Here is a 19,033-nt window from a genome sequence, read left to right as displayed (position 1 = left end):
CAAAATAACTTGCTGCTTCTTAAAGAAACTGAGGCCTCCACAGCTCACCATTCCCTGAATGAGGGAGGCTCTGACTTTCCAAATACTACCTCTGAGCACTGAAGAAAGAGTCTACCCAGGCAGCAAGTCAAACATCTTCAAGCCACCAGCCAAGCAATGCTTTCTAATGGACAACCCACTCTACGTCATGGTTACTTTGATCAGAAGTTTGAGTCTTCCTTTTCATGGTATCTCCTGTGTCATGTTAGGCAGAAGAAATCAAATGCACTCAAAAAGCAGGAATGCCCCCATTTGTGTTCCAATCTCTAAATGATCAAATAAGAGGACAAAAAAAAACTTAATTTCACATCCGAATTTAGATTTCAATTTTAAAATTCTAGAGTTTCTATATTAAGAGACCAAAACAAAAACACTTGACAGAAAGGTGAATTTTAAGAATGGATTCTCATGAGCAGACTTTTGCAAGATTATTCAAATCTTAAATGTATGGAGGCAGGGCGCCTGGGTGGCTCAGTCGGTTAGGCATCTACCTTCGGCTCAGGTCATGATCTCAGGGTCCTGGGATCGAGCCCTGCATCAGGCTCCCTGCTCAGCAGAGAGTCTGCTTCTGCCTCTCTCCCTCTCCTGTGCGTGTTCTCTCGTGCAAGTGCAAATAAATAAATAAAATCTGTTTAAAAAATAGAAATAGGGGCACCTGAGTGGCTCAGTGGGTTAAAGCCTCTGCCTTCGGCTCGGGTCATGATCCCGGGGTCCTGGGATCGAGCCCCACATCGGGCTCTCTGCTCAGCAGGGAGCCTGCTTCCTCCCTCTCTGTCTGCCTGCCTCTCTGCCTGCTTGTCATCTCTGTCAAATAAATAAAATCTTTTTTTAAAAATAGAAATAAATGCATGGAGGTAGTTTTTTGTTCATTTTTTCTAAGTAGGCTCTCCACTCAACATGTCACCTGGGTGGCTCAGTTGGTACAGTGTGCCACTCGATCTTCGGGTCTTGAGTTCAAGCCCCCCGTTCAGTGTAGAGATTACTTAAAAAGAAATAAAAACTTTAAAAAATAAAAATAAATGTATGGAGGTATATGTGTGTACTGGTTGGTGGGGGAGGGAGCCCAGGGAGGGCAGTCAACGTGTAGAAACTGTCCGACAGTCCAGTCTTGTTTTGGCCATCACCAACAGTAAAGGAGAAACAACCATCTATTAAAAATTGCGTTTCCTAAAATATCCTAGAAGAATTCAAATTTGTGATTTCTGTTGCCTCCAAATAGATAAACAAACGTTTGAGGCCTTGTGGCAGAATATTTCTGTGAAGTGATGGGTAACAGCCGTGCACGTAATCTCATTTGACAGCTGAATAAATCACTTTCTGGAGTAAATCAAGTTTGCACTCCAACCCAGGGCAGCCCCCTCTGCATAGGGTGAACAGCTATGTGAAAATATTCCAGGAAAACTTTTCCATTGAACTACTTAGGGGAACTGGGTAATGTTGAGTCGGCCATGAACAAAGTTCCTTTTCTTGAATAACATCACCAAATGTGGAAATAACCATCCACCAGAATAGCGATGTTTAAACCACTCTAGGATTACCTTAGCTGCATCACTCTAACAGATGAGTGGAAAATTGGCTTTTCGTCTCTTCCAACCAAGAATTTGCATCCTGAATATAAACTTGGTCTTTGTAATGGAGCCAACTGGGTCATATTTTTCTTTAAGAAGAAATCCACATCTGGGGTGCCTGGGTGGCTTAGCTGGGTTAGGCCTCTGCCTTCAGCTCAGGTCATGGTCCCAGGGTCCTGGGATCAAGCCCTGCATCAGGCTCCCTGCTCAGCTGGGAGTCTGCTTCTCTCTCTCCCTCTGCCTCTCCCCCGGCTTATGTGCTCACTTGTGTGATCGATCTCTCTCTCTCTCTCTCTCTCGTTCACTTGCTCTCTCTCAAATAAATCAATGAAATCTTTTAAAAAAGAAGGAAGAAGAAGAAGAAGAAGAAATCCACATCTTCACATATCAAGGGTTTTCTTATCTAATGTCACTAGAGTATGTCAGGGGTCCGTTTTAGTACAAATACCTCACTTCACTTGTGTTCTTATAAGCAGGCTGGTACATGGTAATGGAGAATCCGCTTCCCTCTACAGCCTCCATGTTTGTGTGAAAAGTGTAACTATTACCTTGTACTTCCAGAAGCCACAGGTCTGTGGAAAGAAACCATGACATCCCACGGAATTAGATTTGACACCAACTGATTTACTGTTTCCCTTTTTTAAAAAGCTACAAAAACTAGAAGGGATCTACTAAAGAACAGATTGTTTTTTTTTTTAAAAGGTGCATGAAAACATTATTGGGGGATATAAAGGAGATCTAATTGTATAAAGAGCCACATCCCATATACTAATAGAAGATTTGACATGGTAAATACACAGACTAGCATGGAAATTATCCTGTAAATTCATGCTAAGCCCACCAGAATCCTAACGGGGATGTTTGTGGAACATGAAAAGCAGATTCCAAAAGTACACCAAGAAGAAAAAAAGAATGAGACTACCTCGGGTACTTTTAAAGAACAGCAAGAGAAGAAAAATTCTCCTAGGAGATACCCAGGCTTATTATACATCTACAACAATCAGGACAGTGTACTCTGAGCACACAGATGGCAAACACAGAGCCAAGAAACAGAATAGAGTCCAGAGATGTACACACACTATCAGTAGGGAAATTTAAAACACGAGAGAAGGCATTATATAAAAATCAGTGGGGAAAGGATGAACCATTAAGTACACAGTGGTTTCTGCACAGAAAATATAAAATAAAAATAGATTCCTATTACATACTTAAACCAAAAAACTAAAATCCCAACAGAATAAAGACTGAAAAATGAAAAGCATACTTTAAAAAAAAAAAAACTTGACAAGAAAAGATAGAAGAACAGAAGAACATCTTCATGGCCTTGGAGATAAAGACAATTTTTTTTTTTTTTTAAGATTTTACTTATTTATTTGACAGCACAAGTAGGCAGAGAGGGAGACAAAAGGAGGAGAAGCAGGGTCCCTGCTGAGCAAAGAGCCCAACAAGAGCCCAGTGTGGGGGCTGGATTCTAGGACCCCGAGACACCCAGGCTGCACCCCCCCTCCTCTTTTTAGGAACAATTTTAAAATAAGGCAAAAATAAAGAGCACAAATCATAAAAGAATAAAAGATCTGTTAGGGTTTATTACAACAACAACAACAAAAAAACTAAGTACAACAAGAGATACATTCCTTGAAGTTAAAAGATAAACCACAGAGAGGAAGAGGACGTTGAGGACACATTTAACCAAGGACTAATATATCCAGAATGTATAAAGAATCACTGTAGGGGCGCCTGGGTGGTTCAGTGGGTTAAAGCCTCTGACTTCGGCTCAGGTCATGATCTCAGGGTCCTGGGATCAAGCCCCACATCGGGCTCTCTGCTCAGTGGGGAGCCTGCTTCCCCCTCTCTCTGCCTGCCTCTCTGCCTACTTGTGATCTATCTCTCTCTCTCTCTCTCTCTCTGTAAAATAAATAAATAAATAATCTTAAAAAAAAAAAAATCACTATAGACCAGTAAGAAAAAACAAGGTTGGGGCACCTGGGTGGCTCAGTTAGTTAAGAATCTGCCTTCGGCTCAGGTCATGATCCCAAGGTTTTGGGATCAAGTCCCACATCAAGTTCCCTGGTAGCCACAGAGCCTGCTTCTCCCTCTCCCCAGTGCTTGGGCACACGTGCATGCTCTCTCTTTCTCTCTCTCAAATCAGTAGAATCCTTAAAAAATAATAATAATAAATAAGGAGAAGAAAAAACAAGGACATAGGGGCGTCTGGCTTGCTGGGTCAGGAGAACACACAACTCTTGATCTCAGGGTTGTGAGTTCAAGCCTCATGTTAGGCACGGAGCCTACTTAAAAAAAAAAAAAAAAAACAAGAAAAGAAAAGAAAAAACAAGGATATAAATAGAAAGAGAAAACTCAAATAGCCAATAACCTACCAAAAAGTTTCAACCTCTCTAGGGAACTCCAACATAAAAAACAACAAAATACCGCTTCCTACCTATCAGATTTTTTTGAAAAATAACACTGTTGACGATACCAAACACTGGTGAAGGTACAGAGAAACACACGTTCACACACTGTTGGCGTCAGTGTGACAGATACCACTACTCGGGAATCAGCGAGGACACTTTGCTCCACGTGTCGACAAAGCATTCCTTCTGACGACGACATCATTACTGCAGTCAAAAAGAGGACAAAGCTCCTCACTGAAGGAATGAAGGCAGATGATTACTCGTTTAGGTCCAAACAACACAAGAAGTTGATTCAAGCAAAAACACTTCTATATCTAAATTTCTAAAATTTGTCAGGATGAAAACCAGAAGTCATCCCAGGCCTTTTGTTCCCAGCATTGTGCTGGGAACAGCCAGCCACCAGTCCACTAGCTACTATTAATTTAGACAATTTATTCTTAAAAGATTTTTTATGGAGAGAGAGTGAGGGAGCGTGAGTCAGAGAGGGAGAGAGAATCTTAAGCAGATTCTACACTGAGTGCAGAGCCCGACGCAGAGCCCGACACCGGGCTCGATCTTACGATCCTGAGATGACCTGAGCCAAAACCAGGAGTCCAATGCCAACCGACTGTACTACCCAGGCGCCCCTAATTCAGAAAATTCTTAAAACACCATCTTCTCTCAGTAACTGATTGGCAAGGGGTCTCAACATCTGTTACATCCTTACAATTCGAAGCCATAAAATAGCTGTATCGATCAGATCCTGAAAAAAATACGCTAGTCTCCAAACGCCCCTTTATTTACAACCTCGCCATCATGTACTTTCCATTTCCCAGAGGGGTAATGGGGCTAGGCTACCTTATCTCTGTAATCTCCTCAGCCATGTGTATGTTTTTCCTGTACTTGTCTCATTGCTCATCAATTATTTTCAAAGCCCTTCTCACACCTGCTGTGTCAATGTTTCCCACTGAAAACAGAGGGTAGGAACCAGTGGTTTATGGACTCCCTAGAATACCTCTATGTATCAAAGCCTTTTGTGTTTTTTTTTTTAGAAGAATATCTTTTTTCTTTTTTAAGATTATTTATTTATTTATTTGACAGAGCTCACAAGTAGGCAGAGAAGCAGGCAGAGAGAGAGGGGGAAGCAGGGTCCCCGCTGAGCAGAGAGCCCAATGTGGGGTTCTATCCCAGGACCCCAGGACCATGACCTGAACCGAAGGCAGAGGCTTTAACCCACTGAGCCACCCAGGCGCCCCTAGTAAGTGCTTTTAACCATAGTGATAGAAGCAGTTCTATTTTTCAGACAGAGAACATCACCGAGTTTTAAAATAATGTTACTAATGGTGATCAAAAGCTGCGAGACCTGGGGCGCCTGGGTGGCTCAGTGGGTTAAAGCCCCTGCCTTCGGCTCAGGTCATGATCCCAGGATCCTGGGATCAAGCCCCACATCGGGCTCTCTGCTCAGCGGGGAGCCTGCTTCCTCCTCTCTCTCTGCCTGCCTCTCTGCCTACTTGTGATCTCTGTTAAATAAATAAATAAAATCTTTAAAAAAAAAAAAGGCTGCGAGACCTAAGGGTTTATCCTGTGTGGTTGCATTTATATAAAGTAGAAAAACAGGCAAAACTATGTTGGCAGAAATTAGAAGTGGTTACCCTTGGTTGGGTGCCTCAAAGGGAGTTTGTGGGGAATTTCTGCAGCGCTGGTAATGTTTCGCTTCTTAATCTACATACTGGTTAATTTGGTAAAAACTTACCAAGCTGTCTGCTTACGGTTTGCCCACTTTTTATGTATATATTATACTTCAGTAGCAAATTTTTAAATGATTTTTATAATACCCATGCCTCTTACAAAACACCTAAAAGTATTTGTGACGAGAGCATTTATGTAATAGAGCTCAGACCTGTTTTTGGTAATCCGGGACACTGGCTTTGCGAAACGGTAATAATTCATGAAATGGAAATTCATCTCTTTAATGTTCTGAATTCTGTTTCACTTACCATGGAAACTGTCAGAATATGTCACATGAGAGAACTAAATGGAAAATATAAAATAAAGTGCTGCATCAAATCAAGTTATCTTCAGGGTTTGAATTTCTTTGCTAATTGCATCTCCATTCTTTGCTTCTTGTGTGAAGAACAGATGCCTGAATTCAAGCTGCCGTTTTAAAACCCTCCGTTTAAACATTCTTTTTGGGGAGTTGTGAAACATCACATTCTTAAACCTAACAGAGGGACCCGATACACATATAGAACAGCCAGTTTCCTAGGCTCCTTCTAACCGGCACTTCCAACGTTCTTGCGCTTTTTACACCAGAACTAGTCTCCAAATGGCTCAAACCTCTCCGAACAGACCAACTTAAGGTCTCTGGCAGGGCTGGGGGGGGGGGGGACATGGACAGAGTGGGGCACCGAGGGGGCTGCAGGGAAATATGCAGCTGTGGGAAAGAATTTCTGTGAGCAACAAGGGGGAAATCAGTCTTTTCTCTTACAACGCCTGCATCTCTCGAACACATGGAAAAATGTAATGAAGTCAGGACTACGGGCCCTAAGGACAGGACAGGACAGAACGAACGTGCCGGAAGGTTGCCTTAAAGGCTTAATCTGGGTAGATTTGATTACAGCTAAGGAGATAAATTCTAAACATGGAAAAGCCATCAAGGTAATTACGGATATTAAAAAAATGGGACTAGATCCTTGATGTCTTTCTACCTAATGAAGAGCACAAAAGATGACGTAAGTGACTTTAGTAAGCAAGGCCAATTTCATATAGATTTCCGACCTTTCAGAGGTACGTGCGCTGAACAGCAGAACAGGTTACCAAGGAACACAGGACACTCTCCATTCCCAGAGGGTTTTGGTCTCATTAATCAATCAGATTGTTTAGTTACCATTTTACTCCAAAGAAAGAGTGAACGAGGTGGTCTGCAAGGGCCCCCATTCTATCTCGATTCTCTGATGATCTTGGAAAAAAGGTTAAAAAAAAAAAAAAAAAGCAACTTCCTTCGGCTAGAAAAATCAAGCATCCCTTTTGGAAGGCAAACGCCCTTTTACAAACCAGAGGTCTTCCTGTTCAGCAAATGTGCTCAACTAAGTCCTCAGTGATGCCCCTAGTGAGATTTTAGAATACCGGGAAGCACCAAAGGTTTTCAGTCCCTCTTATTCTACAGCCGGGGTTCTTGACATGGGAGGGTTTTGCCCCTCGAGGATTGTTATTTGGGCCCGTCTGGAGACATTTCTGGTTGTCACGACAAGGAAAGTGTTGCTAGCACATAGTAACCAGGGATGCCCCTCACGACAAAGAATGGTCCAGCCCAAAATGCCAATCACGAGGAGGCTGCGATCGAGAGGGAAGGAGGGGCGCCTGGCTGGCTCAGTGGGTAGAGCACATGACTCCTGACGTCGGGGTGGTGAGTTCGAGCCCCACACTGGTTCTAGAGATTTCTTAAAAATAAAATATTTAATAAGAAAAAAAAACAAAAAAGAAAGTAAAGGAGCCTTCTTTTATTTCAGTATCTGTCTCCAGCAGTCCGAGAAGAAAATAGAATTTAACAGTCCTATAGAAAACAAATAAACAGGCAACCAAATACTAAGCAGTAAGTCTAACTCAACATCCTCTACCATACATCTTGTCACAGCGAGTTCAAATATACTGCGTTTTATACAGCCATGAAGGATAAGATTCAAAAGATCAGGTTTAAAAACATTTTCCTTTGGCAGATTTTGTTTTCTAACAAAGTAATAAGCAGTTTTTATTCCTAGACATTAAAATCCTATCTTCTAATTACTAGAAAATGTACTCCTTTTTTATTAAGTGGTCAGTTCATCCAGCAGATGGAATCATCAGATGTAAGCATCAACCTATCGAGATAAATTTTAAAATAAATGCCCAAGATTGATCGAGAACAAGAGAATACAAATTGCCTACATCATGAGGAATGATCAGGGGACTATCACTACAGAGCCTGCAGAGGACACCATTCAACAGTTTATACAAGAATATTAAGAACAACTTTATGTCCATAAACTTGATAACTTAGACAAAATCAAAGTCCTTAAAAACACAACCCGGCAAAATCAAACAAAGGGAAAGAGTAAATCTGAGTAGTACTATCTTGGGGGCGCGGGGGGCGGGGGGTTGGACATAGAACTTTAAACATTTCCACAAAGAAAATTCCAGACCCAGATCACTTCACTGGCGAACCGTTTCAAATATTTAAGGAAGAAAAGCGCCACTTTTAAGATCACTTATCAAATACACAAGTAGTCAAGACCGGTTCTGTTTCAATGCCCACCCTTCTCATCCCAGAGAGGCTCACACTTCTTTCCTTCTCTACTTTATCCTTCGAAAGGGAGGAGGCCATACACAATATTAAAAAACATTTTGCAAGATCCCCGCCTATGTGCCCAGTTGTAATTAAAACGCGTCTGGGCCCTGTCTTATTTCCTACTGTTCCCCACCCCCATTCTCTGCTGGGGCCAAGCCAGTTTCTTCAGGATTCCACCTGTAACTCTTGCCTGCTCCTACCTCTCTTCCGCGGCACCCTAAGCCCTTCCGCTCTTCTCAAAACACCTCAAATCCGAGTCTCCACCAGAAGCTTCAGAGAAGTTACAAGATCTCACCCTTCTCACAACTCCTAGACTTCCATTTGGAATTTTACAATTAGACACTGACGATTCTCTAGCTCAGTGGTTTCTTTTCATCTCCGGTTGGCAGATCCACCCGTCCCTTCCCCGCTTGAAATGTCTTGGTAATTCTCCCCAGCTAAGAGGGTGACCTGAAGTTCTTTGCTGCTCTTACCTGTGGCCCCGCCCCACCGCAGGTCTCAGCGTCCCCACACCCAGGCCACGCCCGTGACCTTGCCCACCCCCCACCCCGGATCCAGCAGCCTCCCCGGACTGCCCGCTCCTGCACATCTGTACCCAGGGCCTAGGACAGCTTCTCCCGGCCAATGCCACCCTGTCCTCCTGCTCATCCTTCCAGTCTTCCATCAAGGGTAACTGTCTCCCCAGGGAACCCCATTCTGAAATACCAACACCAACCCCCCAGCCACACACACACCTCATTTTCCTCAGAAAGAGGAAATCATTCTACAGGAGCTATACTTACTTCTACTATGATTTGTCATCGGTCTCTCTGAGATGGATGTGCTGCTTTGAGGATAGAATTCAGTTTGGGGGGTTTGTTTAATTTTTTTTTTAATTTTTGAAGTTATCGCTACACCTAAGGTGGGGTTCGAACTAGAATTCAAGCCCCCAGGACCCAGAGTCACAGGGCATCGCAGTGGCACGCGTTGAACCCAACTGCAGAGGAGAATGGAAACGCTCCGTCCGACTGAGGAGTCACCTTTCGGTCCCGGCAGCAATGACGAATTTCCCCACAACGGTGTTTTCACTCCACGCTGCCCTGAACTTCAGAAATCTCACAAGAGGGAAGTACTTTTCACCAAGGACAGGAAAATATTTTAAGACATCAAAAGAAAGAAGAAGAAGAAATTAAAAAAGCTGAAGGCAAAAAAAAAAAAAAGTAATGACACAACATTCAAACCACTCTGTAAATTGTTTTTGTGTCTGCCTGTGGCAAATTACTTCTGAAGCGTCTTCAAGCTCTGAATTCCGTTATTCTGTGAAAATCTGTGCTGAAAGTACTCATGTTATTAAAGAACAGTACTTGAGGTCCTTCGCCCTCTTTCATTTAGTATGATTCATCACAGTTTTATAATACATCGATATAATTTTACATACCTTGTGATCTGAGCGTTGGTAACACAGATGACCTTAACAGAGCGTTTACCCCACAGACCCACCCAATTCCTCTATTATCCTCTACTCCTTTTATAAACCACACTGACCACTGTCCACAGACTTCAAGGCCTCAAGGCTATTCTGTAGGACATCTATTATATATAGAATATATTGATATATATTCCGTATTATATATGTAATTATTAATATAGAATATATAATATTAATAGATAGAATATATAAACATCTATATTCTGTAGGACATCTGGTGGACAGCAGCCACCAGCTGGACGGCGTACCTAAGAGTCACTTGTATTTGCTTCCCAGCCTATTGATGTCCACTGTGTTTGTTCCTGAAATTATGAAATTTAATTCCATGCTACACGGACTAATAAAACGTGTGCAAAAGAAAGAGCTTTAGTTCTTCGGAACCCAAGCTCACTGCTTTGGCAAGTCTTACAACTGAGTCACTTGCAAAAATGGCAGCCTAAAACCACGGACAGGACGACTGTAGAGGTGTAAGGGGGAGTGAGGTAGAGGACAGAAGAGAATTCCGCACAGAGACTGGCTCCCCAGGCCCCGAAGCGCTCGCTGTACTTTAAAAGAATCTGAAACTGACAATCAGAAGCCAATGAATTCGGGCTGCGACCTCAAGGAATCCCAACCAGGGCTCACACGGAAAGCCAAGGCCTCAGCTCTGCGACAAAATACTGGCAAATTAAGGTTAAATAGAATGTTTAAGACACACGTGTGGCACTTCGGGTGAGTCACCGCTTCGGCATTTTCCATAAACCATCTAACCGCTTCACCCGGGGACCGGCTCTAAAATCCTCGCAGGGGTCAAGTGGTTTAGGCCACAGCTTTTGCTGGAGCAAAAAATATACTAATTAATTATTTCCTGCTGGTCGCAGACATAGCTCAGGGCTACTGGGCTGTGAGGGTTATTTAAAATTTCAGTTTGCAGCCGGACTTCAAGGGAGCTCTCTCCAAGACCTGAGGTTGGGCTCGATGTCAGATCTTTGCACTCACAGGGAGGGAGGCTAGAACAATCTGGAAATACTTCCAACACAGCTGTTCATCAGGAGACCCTTAGTGCGTCTGGATTTCTAAGCAAACTTCTAGAACCAGACCCGTAGGTATGCCTGTCTGGCTCCTCAGGGGGCTTCCTTCTGAGTCTGGCCTCTGAAGGTGATGGGGGCCCCGTGCGTGGGGAGGGAAAAGGTTCCTGGAGCCGCCAGCTCTAGGGAGAAGAGGGCAGAGGAAGCCAAAGCTGGAAGCACCACAGCTCGCTCCACCAGGCTCCCTGGAAGGGGGCCAATATTCCCGTTGGCGGGCACGACACGGTGCCAGCATTCAACCCGGCTCCAGTAAGTCCTGTGACGCTGCCTTCACGGACACAAATAGTGTTTAAACAATTAGGAAGCTGTTTTCTCCCTATTTTTCAAGCATAACATTACCCTCTCCTTTCTTTTTTCTAAATTACACCCCTTTAGATCTGTAAGAGCCCAGAGAAATAACTTCGTCACATCCTTTTATTCTGATGTAAAGGGAGATCAAGAAGCGAGAAAAGGATTTACCTAAGACCACAGAGCACGTTGCTGCGATTACTGAGGCCCACACCTCGGCCCACACCTCGGCTGGCCCTGTTTTGTCCTCGGTTCCCCCACCCTGGGGACCTGCTGCACCAGCACCAGCAGCACCCCCTGGGGAACTTGCTAGACCTGCAGAATCCCCGCTTCCCTCCAGGCCCACTGCGGGACAAACTGCTTTTTTAACAAAATCAAAGAGGGTTTGTCTGCACGTTAAGTTAAAAACTGCTCTCGGAACCAGTCGCTGGCAATGCTGTTTTGTGAAATGACTATTTAAATTCACGACCCTCACAAGAACTTCCTTAACCACAAAGTGGAAAATCAGGAGTTATTTTGCTGTCTCTGATCATTTCATATAGAATTTGCATTTAAAACGACAACTAATGAAACAGAAGCAGCGTTTCTTTCTGGACACGTGAGCCGTGTCAGAGCAGGGTCGATATTCCCCAGATGCCTCTATCGTAAGTTATTACACTGAATCCGAGCAGTTGCTAAGGTCGTCAGGGCTGTGAATAAGGTAACAGTAAGGGTTCTGGGGGCGCCTGGCTGGCTCAGTCCCTAGAGCATGGAACTCCTGAGCTCAGGGTCCTGGGTTTGAGGCCCACCTTGCGCCCAGAGATTACTTTAAAAAAAAAATTCTGTTAAGCAACAGGAGTTCCCAACAGAAAAAACCACAGTAAAACTGGGAATGGCTGTGCGCATGCGCACAGGTGCGCCCTGGCCAAGTGCGGAACCCTGCAGCCAGGGGAGTAAGTCGTCTTGCCCCGTTCACTTAGGTCACGTACTGCGTACAAATGAAACATCAACAGTTTCCCATTGGGCAAAAACCACCAAAGTTACTGAGTAGTCAAACACACTGCAAACATCAACTGGCTCGTTGCATTTACAAGAACTGTCCAGAAGAGGCAAATCCCTAGACATAGAAAGTAGATTAGCGGTTGGGGTGGGGGTTGGGAGGGGTAGGATGGGGTGGGACTTCCAACAGGCACAGGGTTTCCTTTTAAGGGGGTGACGTCCTTAGTGGTGGTGGCGGCACAACTTGAAACACACTCAAAAATCAGACTTTGTACACTTGAATGTGCAAACTGTGTGGTTTGTCAATTATATCTCAACAAAGCCCTAAAAAACCCGCAACTCCTTCAACGAGAAGGGTTTTCAGAGACACTGATAGGTCAAAGCGCATGTACCACTCCTGCTCAGGAATTTTTCATCTTAAAGATGTTGAATACCTTAAAATTTGAGTTCAAAGGGGACATTATTTCCATAAACCTCACCCTTTTTACAAGTGAACTAACACCAGGTTAAGGAAGTGACTTGCGTAAGAACCAAAGTCCCAACTCAGTGCACCAACGGTGAGAATTTTCCCAACATTAAATCATTTCAATTAAAACATTCATAAGCGTATGCTGGGTAATTAAATACATCTGGAAAAATAAAACCAGTTCGTGGCCTTGTGGTGTATTTACGAAGAATCTGCCAAGGGAAATCAGTACGTTTCCTTTTGGCATGAAGGGCATTTTTTTTTTAATGTTAAAACTAAAAACTAAAACCAAGGATACTGCCAGAACCAGTAAGGTATGCACAAATTAACATAAATTCGCAACTGAAGTGTAGAACCAACAATTGTCCCAGACACTAAGTACTTCCTTGAGAACAGGCCTCTGGTTGGCTATTTGCTTCAGGAGAACCTCCGCACACCTTCATCTAACCTCCACACCTATTTAAACACTAAAGCCTGCCCCCAGTGAGGCCCGGGGTCCTGTGACAGCCATCCTCAAGAAGGTGCCCATGTGGTAACTGGACGCTCCATTTCGAACTGGTACAAATCCTAATGCCTAGCATTAATGAACCAGAAATCACTTTATTTCAGGAAAACCAGTTCATGCTTTCCTGAGCATTGTACTTCTCTAACTTCAACATCTTTGTGCCAAGCATTGCCAAAATCATTCCATGCTCAGCGGCAGCCATCTGATTTTTGTGTCTGAACCTCACTTAAAAGGGAGCATTAAAAACGGGGGGGGGGGGGGGCTTGAGGGGTGCCTGGCTAGCTCAGTTGGTGGAGCAGGGGACTCTTGATCTCGGGGTTGTGAGTTCCAGACCCACCTTGGGTGTAGAGATTACTTAAAAATAAAATCTTAAAAAGTAATAATAATAAAAGTGAGCATTGAGTGATGAGACTACAGGTCGTGCAATTCTGCCCCTTCTAGAAGGATTTTATCCTAGCTCTCCCCTAACTTTCTGGTCCAAAATTTTCTTTGCGGATTCGGGGGCCTTGTTTCCTTTCATATTTTGATCATCTAGTAAATTAAGAATTAACTGTACAATTCTTTGCTCTTCCCTTTAAATTCAACATAATAAGCTCTCCCTGCTGTCCCTTACCAAAATGACAATACGCACAAAATTACACCCCCTCACTTACTTACACACACACACACACACACACACACACTCTCAACAGCAGACGGATGCAGACTGGGTAAGAGGCCAGGAGTGGGGATGGGGGACGGGCAGCGATTCCCAAGCCCTGACCACGAGCCCGCAATGGTTAAACCCACGGCGTTCCTCATTAGGAATGCTTCGGCGTGGCTCCTCAGTCTGTGGCTTTTGTGGCTGCAGTGTGGCTGCCACAGAGAAGGATTAACAAGCAGGGAGAGAACCCTCTCGCAATCACCGCTCGCAGACATTTCCAGGGGTGCGGCGGAATTGGGTTGTTTGCCACGGCATTCCCGAGTTCCCATTCCGATGGGGTCCCCGTGTAACGACACGTTGCTGACGGCAGCATTTCGGGGTGTTAGGAGGGGACGGAAAGAATCCCGCGGCCGCCTAACATTCGCCCCGGGCCAGGCTGGAGCCTTTCAGTCTCCAGAACTGGGCTTTCACCGTTGCTCGTCGGTTCCCCCAACCGCACTCGAATTCGCTTGGCAAACCGTCTCCACCTGCGCCCGGGTCCGCATTTTGATAGTTGCAACGGGGGACAAAGAAGAGGCTGACCCTCTGACCCATGCTGTCCCTCTCCCCTCCCCCGCTCCTGGTTTCAAGGGTCCTGGCTCCAGAAAGGGCTCTCGGAAGACCCCAGCCTTGGGGAACCCGGCGTTTGTTTCGTTTGGGGGGGAAAGGGAGGAAGCCCACGGCAGGGTGGGACAGGACCGGACCGGGAGCGGAGAGCTCGGGCGACGGGGAGAGCGTCCCGGGAAATGAGCAAGAGACTCCTCTCTCCCCAGCCTTAAATAACGCCGCCCGGGACGCCCCGTCTGCTCGCTCCGCACCCCCTCCCGGGAGACCGGCTCTCGCCCTTCCGCGAGCCGCACGCCGGGGGTTGCTGGGGGGCGGGTGGGGGGCAGGGGGCGGCGGGGACCGGGACGCCCCCGCCGCGGGGCAGGGACGCGCACCTGGGCGTCCGCGGCACCTGAGACGCGCCCCTCCCACCTCCGGCCTCCGGGCGCGGAGGCGGCCGGGGAGCCCCACCTGAGCGGGGGTGGGGCGGGGCGGGGCGGGGGCCCGGGCCGTGGCGGTGGCGCGGGGCCAACGCGCTCGCTTACCCATGGCTGGAGACTGGCGGGAGGGGCGCGGGCTCTGGGCGCGCGGGCTCCCCGGGGACGGGCAGAGCCGGTGGCACAAGTTTGCAGGTCTGGCCGGCACGTGCGCGGGCCGGGCTCGGGCGGGCTGCTGCGCTGCTGGGCTGGCGGCTGGCGGCTGGCTCCTGGCTCCTGGCTCCGGGGCCGGGGTGGGAGCGCCGCGCGGCTCCGCCTGCACTGGGGGCCGGCCGCGCCGAGAGGGGCCCTGACGTCAGCGCCGGGGGCTTTGTGCGCCCGCAGCGAGGGCCCGAACCCGGCAGCGGGCGCGCCAGGGTGGCCGGCAGTGCTGGCGGCTTCCTCTGGGACCCCCCAAGCGGGCGGGCGCGGGAACGCGAGAAGCTGGGGTGGGGGTGGGGGTCGGAGCGGGGGGAGTGACGGATCTGGGGGGCGCGGATCCGCGTCCCAGAAACGAACTGTTTAACAGCTGGAAGGGGCTTTGCAATCCTAGTCTTCACCCATTGCGCAGATGAAGAAACTGAGGCCTGTGCACCGACCCAAGGACGGCCAGCGACTGGCAGTTGCCCGGTCGGTAGTCCCGGATCCTGTATGAGCTGCAGGTGATTACTTAACTCTGTGGTGCTCAGCCCTGTTTGCACATTACAACCAGCCCGGGAGCTTTGAAAACCTGGTTGCAGGTTTTCCAGGTGATTCCAGTGCTCATCCAACGTGGCCAGCACTGACTTGAGCTACTTGTGGGCAACAGTGATGTGGGAAGGCACGGGCGGCACCCTCCAGTCTGGGGTGGTGAGAGGTTTAGTGGTGCCCTTAATCGGCCATCTTGGTCCCTGGAAGGCCACCGCTGTCGGGCTCTGGGAGACTCTGCAGACTCGCCCCGATCCCCGCTTCTCCCACCGCTCAGGCCTTGCACGGGAGCCTGGAAGTGAATTAATGGTTTTACAGTGGCCGGGGTTTCAATTCCCTCTGTGGCCTTAGCGAATAGTTTTCCTGTCTCCAAAGGTGTTAGAAAAGCTCTGAGACCCTTAGCCATTTGTCCACAGCTGATACTTTTTGAGACATTTGTGAGCTCGAGATTCATATAGTTTATGTTGTGTTTCGTCATTTTGAAAATACATCGTATTACTTGAACAGAGCGTCACGTAAACTGTAACAGTCCATAGTTAACACCTAAGCGACATTTAACCCCAGAGAGAGAACCTTTAGGATTGAGAAGGGGCGGAGGGAGCAAACATCTCATCTATTGAAATTTATTGTATTAGGAAAGATTTCATCAAGGCAGAGCTCTAGAAAACCTAATAATTATTTTTGCATAAAGGGGGAGAGGTTTGTGCCAAGGGGATCACTGGCTCATTTTCACAACCCCAGGGGAAGAGTTAGTCCTAACCAATCTCTACACATTAATAAAACAGGGAGCTCGTAGGTTTAACTTTTTGTTCCCAGGTTACAGGAAAGTCATCGCAAGGATGCGGGAATTCCCCCGCATCTATAGTGCCGGGGACAGGAGGGGACATGGCTTGCAAAGGCCGGAGCCAAAGGTGGAAGTGAGGGAGGGCAAAAAGGAATTCTAAGTCCTGGGTTAGAGAAGAACCTTGTTGGCTTTGGTTGGTTCCTCCATCTTGGGAGAGACTCCTAGGAGATGGTGAAAGCAGCAGGAGACTCGGGCATGACATTCTGAAATCATTTCGGCAAGCTCTGACCTCAGTCTGCCACTCTGGGACCAAAACTTCTAAGGTTTTGTGCACCAAGATGAAAGTCAACCCTTTGGTCCACTTTCGGTCATTCCCTAGAAGTCCTGGATTTTTTTTTTTTTTTTAACCAAAGAAAAGAAATAACAGCTGTCCAAATATTAGAGAGAGCCACAAGGGCGTGCTGTGATAAAAAACCGAGTTACAGAAGTTGTGTACACAATGTCGAAGGAAACCCACATTTTCATAGAAATTTTTACTCACTTTGGAAATGTCACGGACTTATTTCAACAAGTAATTGTCCCTAACACCCTTAAGAAGAAGGAGAAAAAAGAAGAAAAAAAAAACCAACCCCAGCAGTTGGGAAATTAGCAAGACCACTACAGACAGGGCACAGAAGATGGCTAATAAGCATATTTGACTATTGCTCAAAGAAATGCTAATTTAAAAATAAAAATAACATATTATAAAAATTATATTAAATAATAAATAAATAGTAATTATAATAAAATATATATTTATAAAATATGACTATTAAAATAAATCATAAATAAATAAATTTTCTCAAGTAACAAAAACCTTTAAAAAATAAAGCAAGATTTGGGGCGCCTGGCTGGCTCAGTGGCTAGAACATATGACTCTTGATCTTGGGGATTTTTAAGTTCAAGCCCCCCATTGGGTGTAGAGATGACTTAAAAATAAGATATCTAAAAATATTTCTAAAAAAGCAAGACTACTTTGCAGGTGGGCAAGTACATTGGTAGAGCCTTTCTGGAAAGTTATTTGGCAATACCTATCAAGAGACATAAAAATATTCATAACCTCTGACTTAATAAGCTGGCTTCTGGGACTTTGTCCTAAGTAAATAATGACTGTTTCAGTCAAAATTACTGTAAAAAGATGTTTATCTCAGAGCAAGATGTGAGAGGAAACATAAACCAAGGTTCAATAAAAGGGGGAGAAGTTACATAAATTATTGTTGCTCTAGTTTAGTGGCTCTGAGCCGTGGACGGTTTTCCCCCGGGGAGACATTTGGCAATCCCTGGAGACAGTTTTAGTTGTCCCATCTGGGGAGGGGTTGCCACGGGTTCCTGGTAACTGGACGTCAGGGATGCTGCTGAACATCGTGTCGTAATTCACAGAACAACCCCCACCACAACGACAACCATCGAGCCCCAAATGTCCATCATGCTGAAGTTGTGAAACCCTGATCTGTATGCTAACGCGTTATGCAGCCTTGCTGGCAAAGAATTATGTGGGAAAATGCTCGGATATTTTGTTGTCATTTTTTAAAGCAGAATAAAAAGCTACATGTACAATATAATCCTTGTCATGTGTGTATGTACATATGTGTATTTTAGAAGACTGAGAAGACGGGACGCCTGGGTGGCTCAATTGGTTGAGTGACCGATGGGGTTTCAGCTCAGGTCGTGATCTGGCAGGTCATGGGGTTGAGCTCTGTGTCTGGGCTCCAAGCCCAGTGGGGAGTCTGCTTGATGATTCTTTCCCTCTCTCTCTCTCTCAAAAATAAATAAAATAGGGGCACCTGGGTGGCTCAGTTGGTGAAGCCTCTGCCTTCAGCTCAGGTCATGATCCCAGGGTCCTGGGATCCAGCCCCACATCCGGCTCCCTGATCGACAGGGGGTCTGCTTCTTCCTCTCCCTCTGCCTGCTGCTATTCCTGCTTGTGCTCTCTGTCAAATAAATAAATGAAACCTTTTTTAAAAATTTTAAAAAATAAATTTTTTTTTAAAGATTTTTTATTCATTTGAGACAGAGGGAGAGTGAGCATGAGCTGGGCAGAGGGGCAAAGGGAGAAGGAGAAGCAGACTCCCCGCTGAGCAGAGAGCCCAGTGTGGGGCTCAATTCCAGGACCCCAGGATCATGACCTGAGCCGAAGACAGGCGCTTAACCGACTGACCCACCCAGGCGCCCCAATAAATAAATCTTTTAAAAAAATATATAGAAAAGAAAATGCACTAGTAGAGACTATTACTTAATTTACCAAACATAAATTGGCTCTCTGCCCACACAGCTGGACTACATTTCCCAGACTTCTTAGCAGTTAGGTGGGGCTAAGTGATTGAGTTCTAGCCAATGAGGTCAGAAGTACTGTCCACCACTTCCAGGCCTTACCCATAAAATCTCCAACTTGAATGCTTATACTTGCTCAGAGGCTCACACATCCCTGCTCCTCTGACAGCAGGGAGCTAACCTGGGCACGCACAGGAGCCAAAAATAAACTACTGTTATGTTTAAGCCATTATGTGTTTGGGGGCTTATTTGTTATAGCCGAGGTCCTACCCTTATTAATATATCAATATTGTAACACATATCAAAATATAAACAGGGCTTATCTCTGGGATTAGTGGAGTTTTTAGTTTTATTTTTATACCCTTTTGTGTTTTCCCAAACTTCTACAGCGAGCAAGAATTACTTTAAGACTCGGGACAAAATATATAGTTGTACCTTACTCCACAGTAGAG

The 19,033-nt window shown here is 45.8% G+C and overlaps 1 protein-coding gene across 1 annotated transcript in view; it reads right to left on the bottom strand.

Annotated features, from left to right (window-relative positions):
- Nucleotides 1-15,028, bottom strand: part of GPM6B (glycoprotein M6B) — a 152,277-nt gene extending 137,249 nt beyond the window's left edge. Inside the window, exon 1 of the mRNA XM_032880163.1 lies at nt 14,870-15,028. Coding sequence (XP_032736054.1) covers nt 14,870-14,873 — 4 coding nt within the window. The 5' untranslated portion in view covers nt 14,874-15,028. The remainder of the gene's footprint in view (nt 1-14,869) is intronic.
- Between the last annotated feature and the right edge of the window lie 4,005 nt (nt 15,029-19,033).

Source organism: Lontra canadensis, unplaced genomic scaffold (genome assembly GCF_010015895.1).
Source record: "Lontra canadensis isolate GAN:19392208 unplaced genomic scaffold, GSC_riverotter_1.0 scaffold68, whole genome shotgun sequence".
Lineage (NCBI taxonomy): Eukaryota > Metazoa > Chordata > Mammalia > Carnivora > Mustelidae > Lontra > Lontra canadensis.
This window is presented reverse-complemented; position numbering and strand designations above follow the sequence as displayed.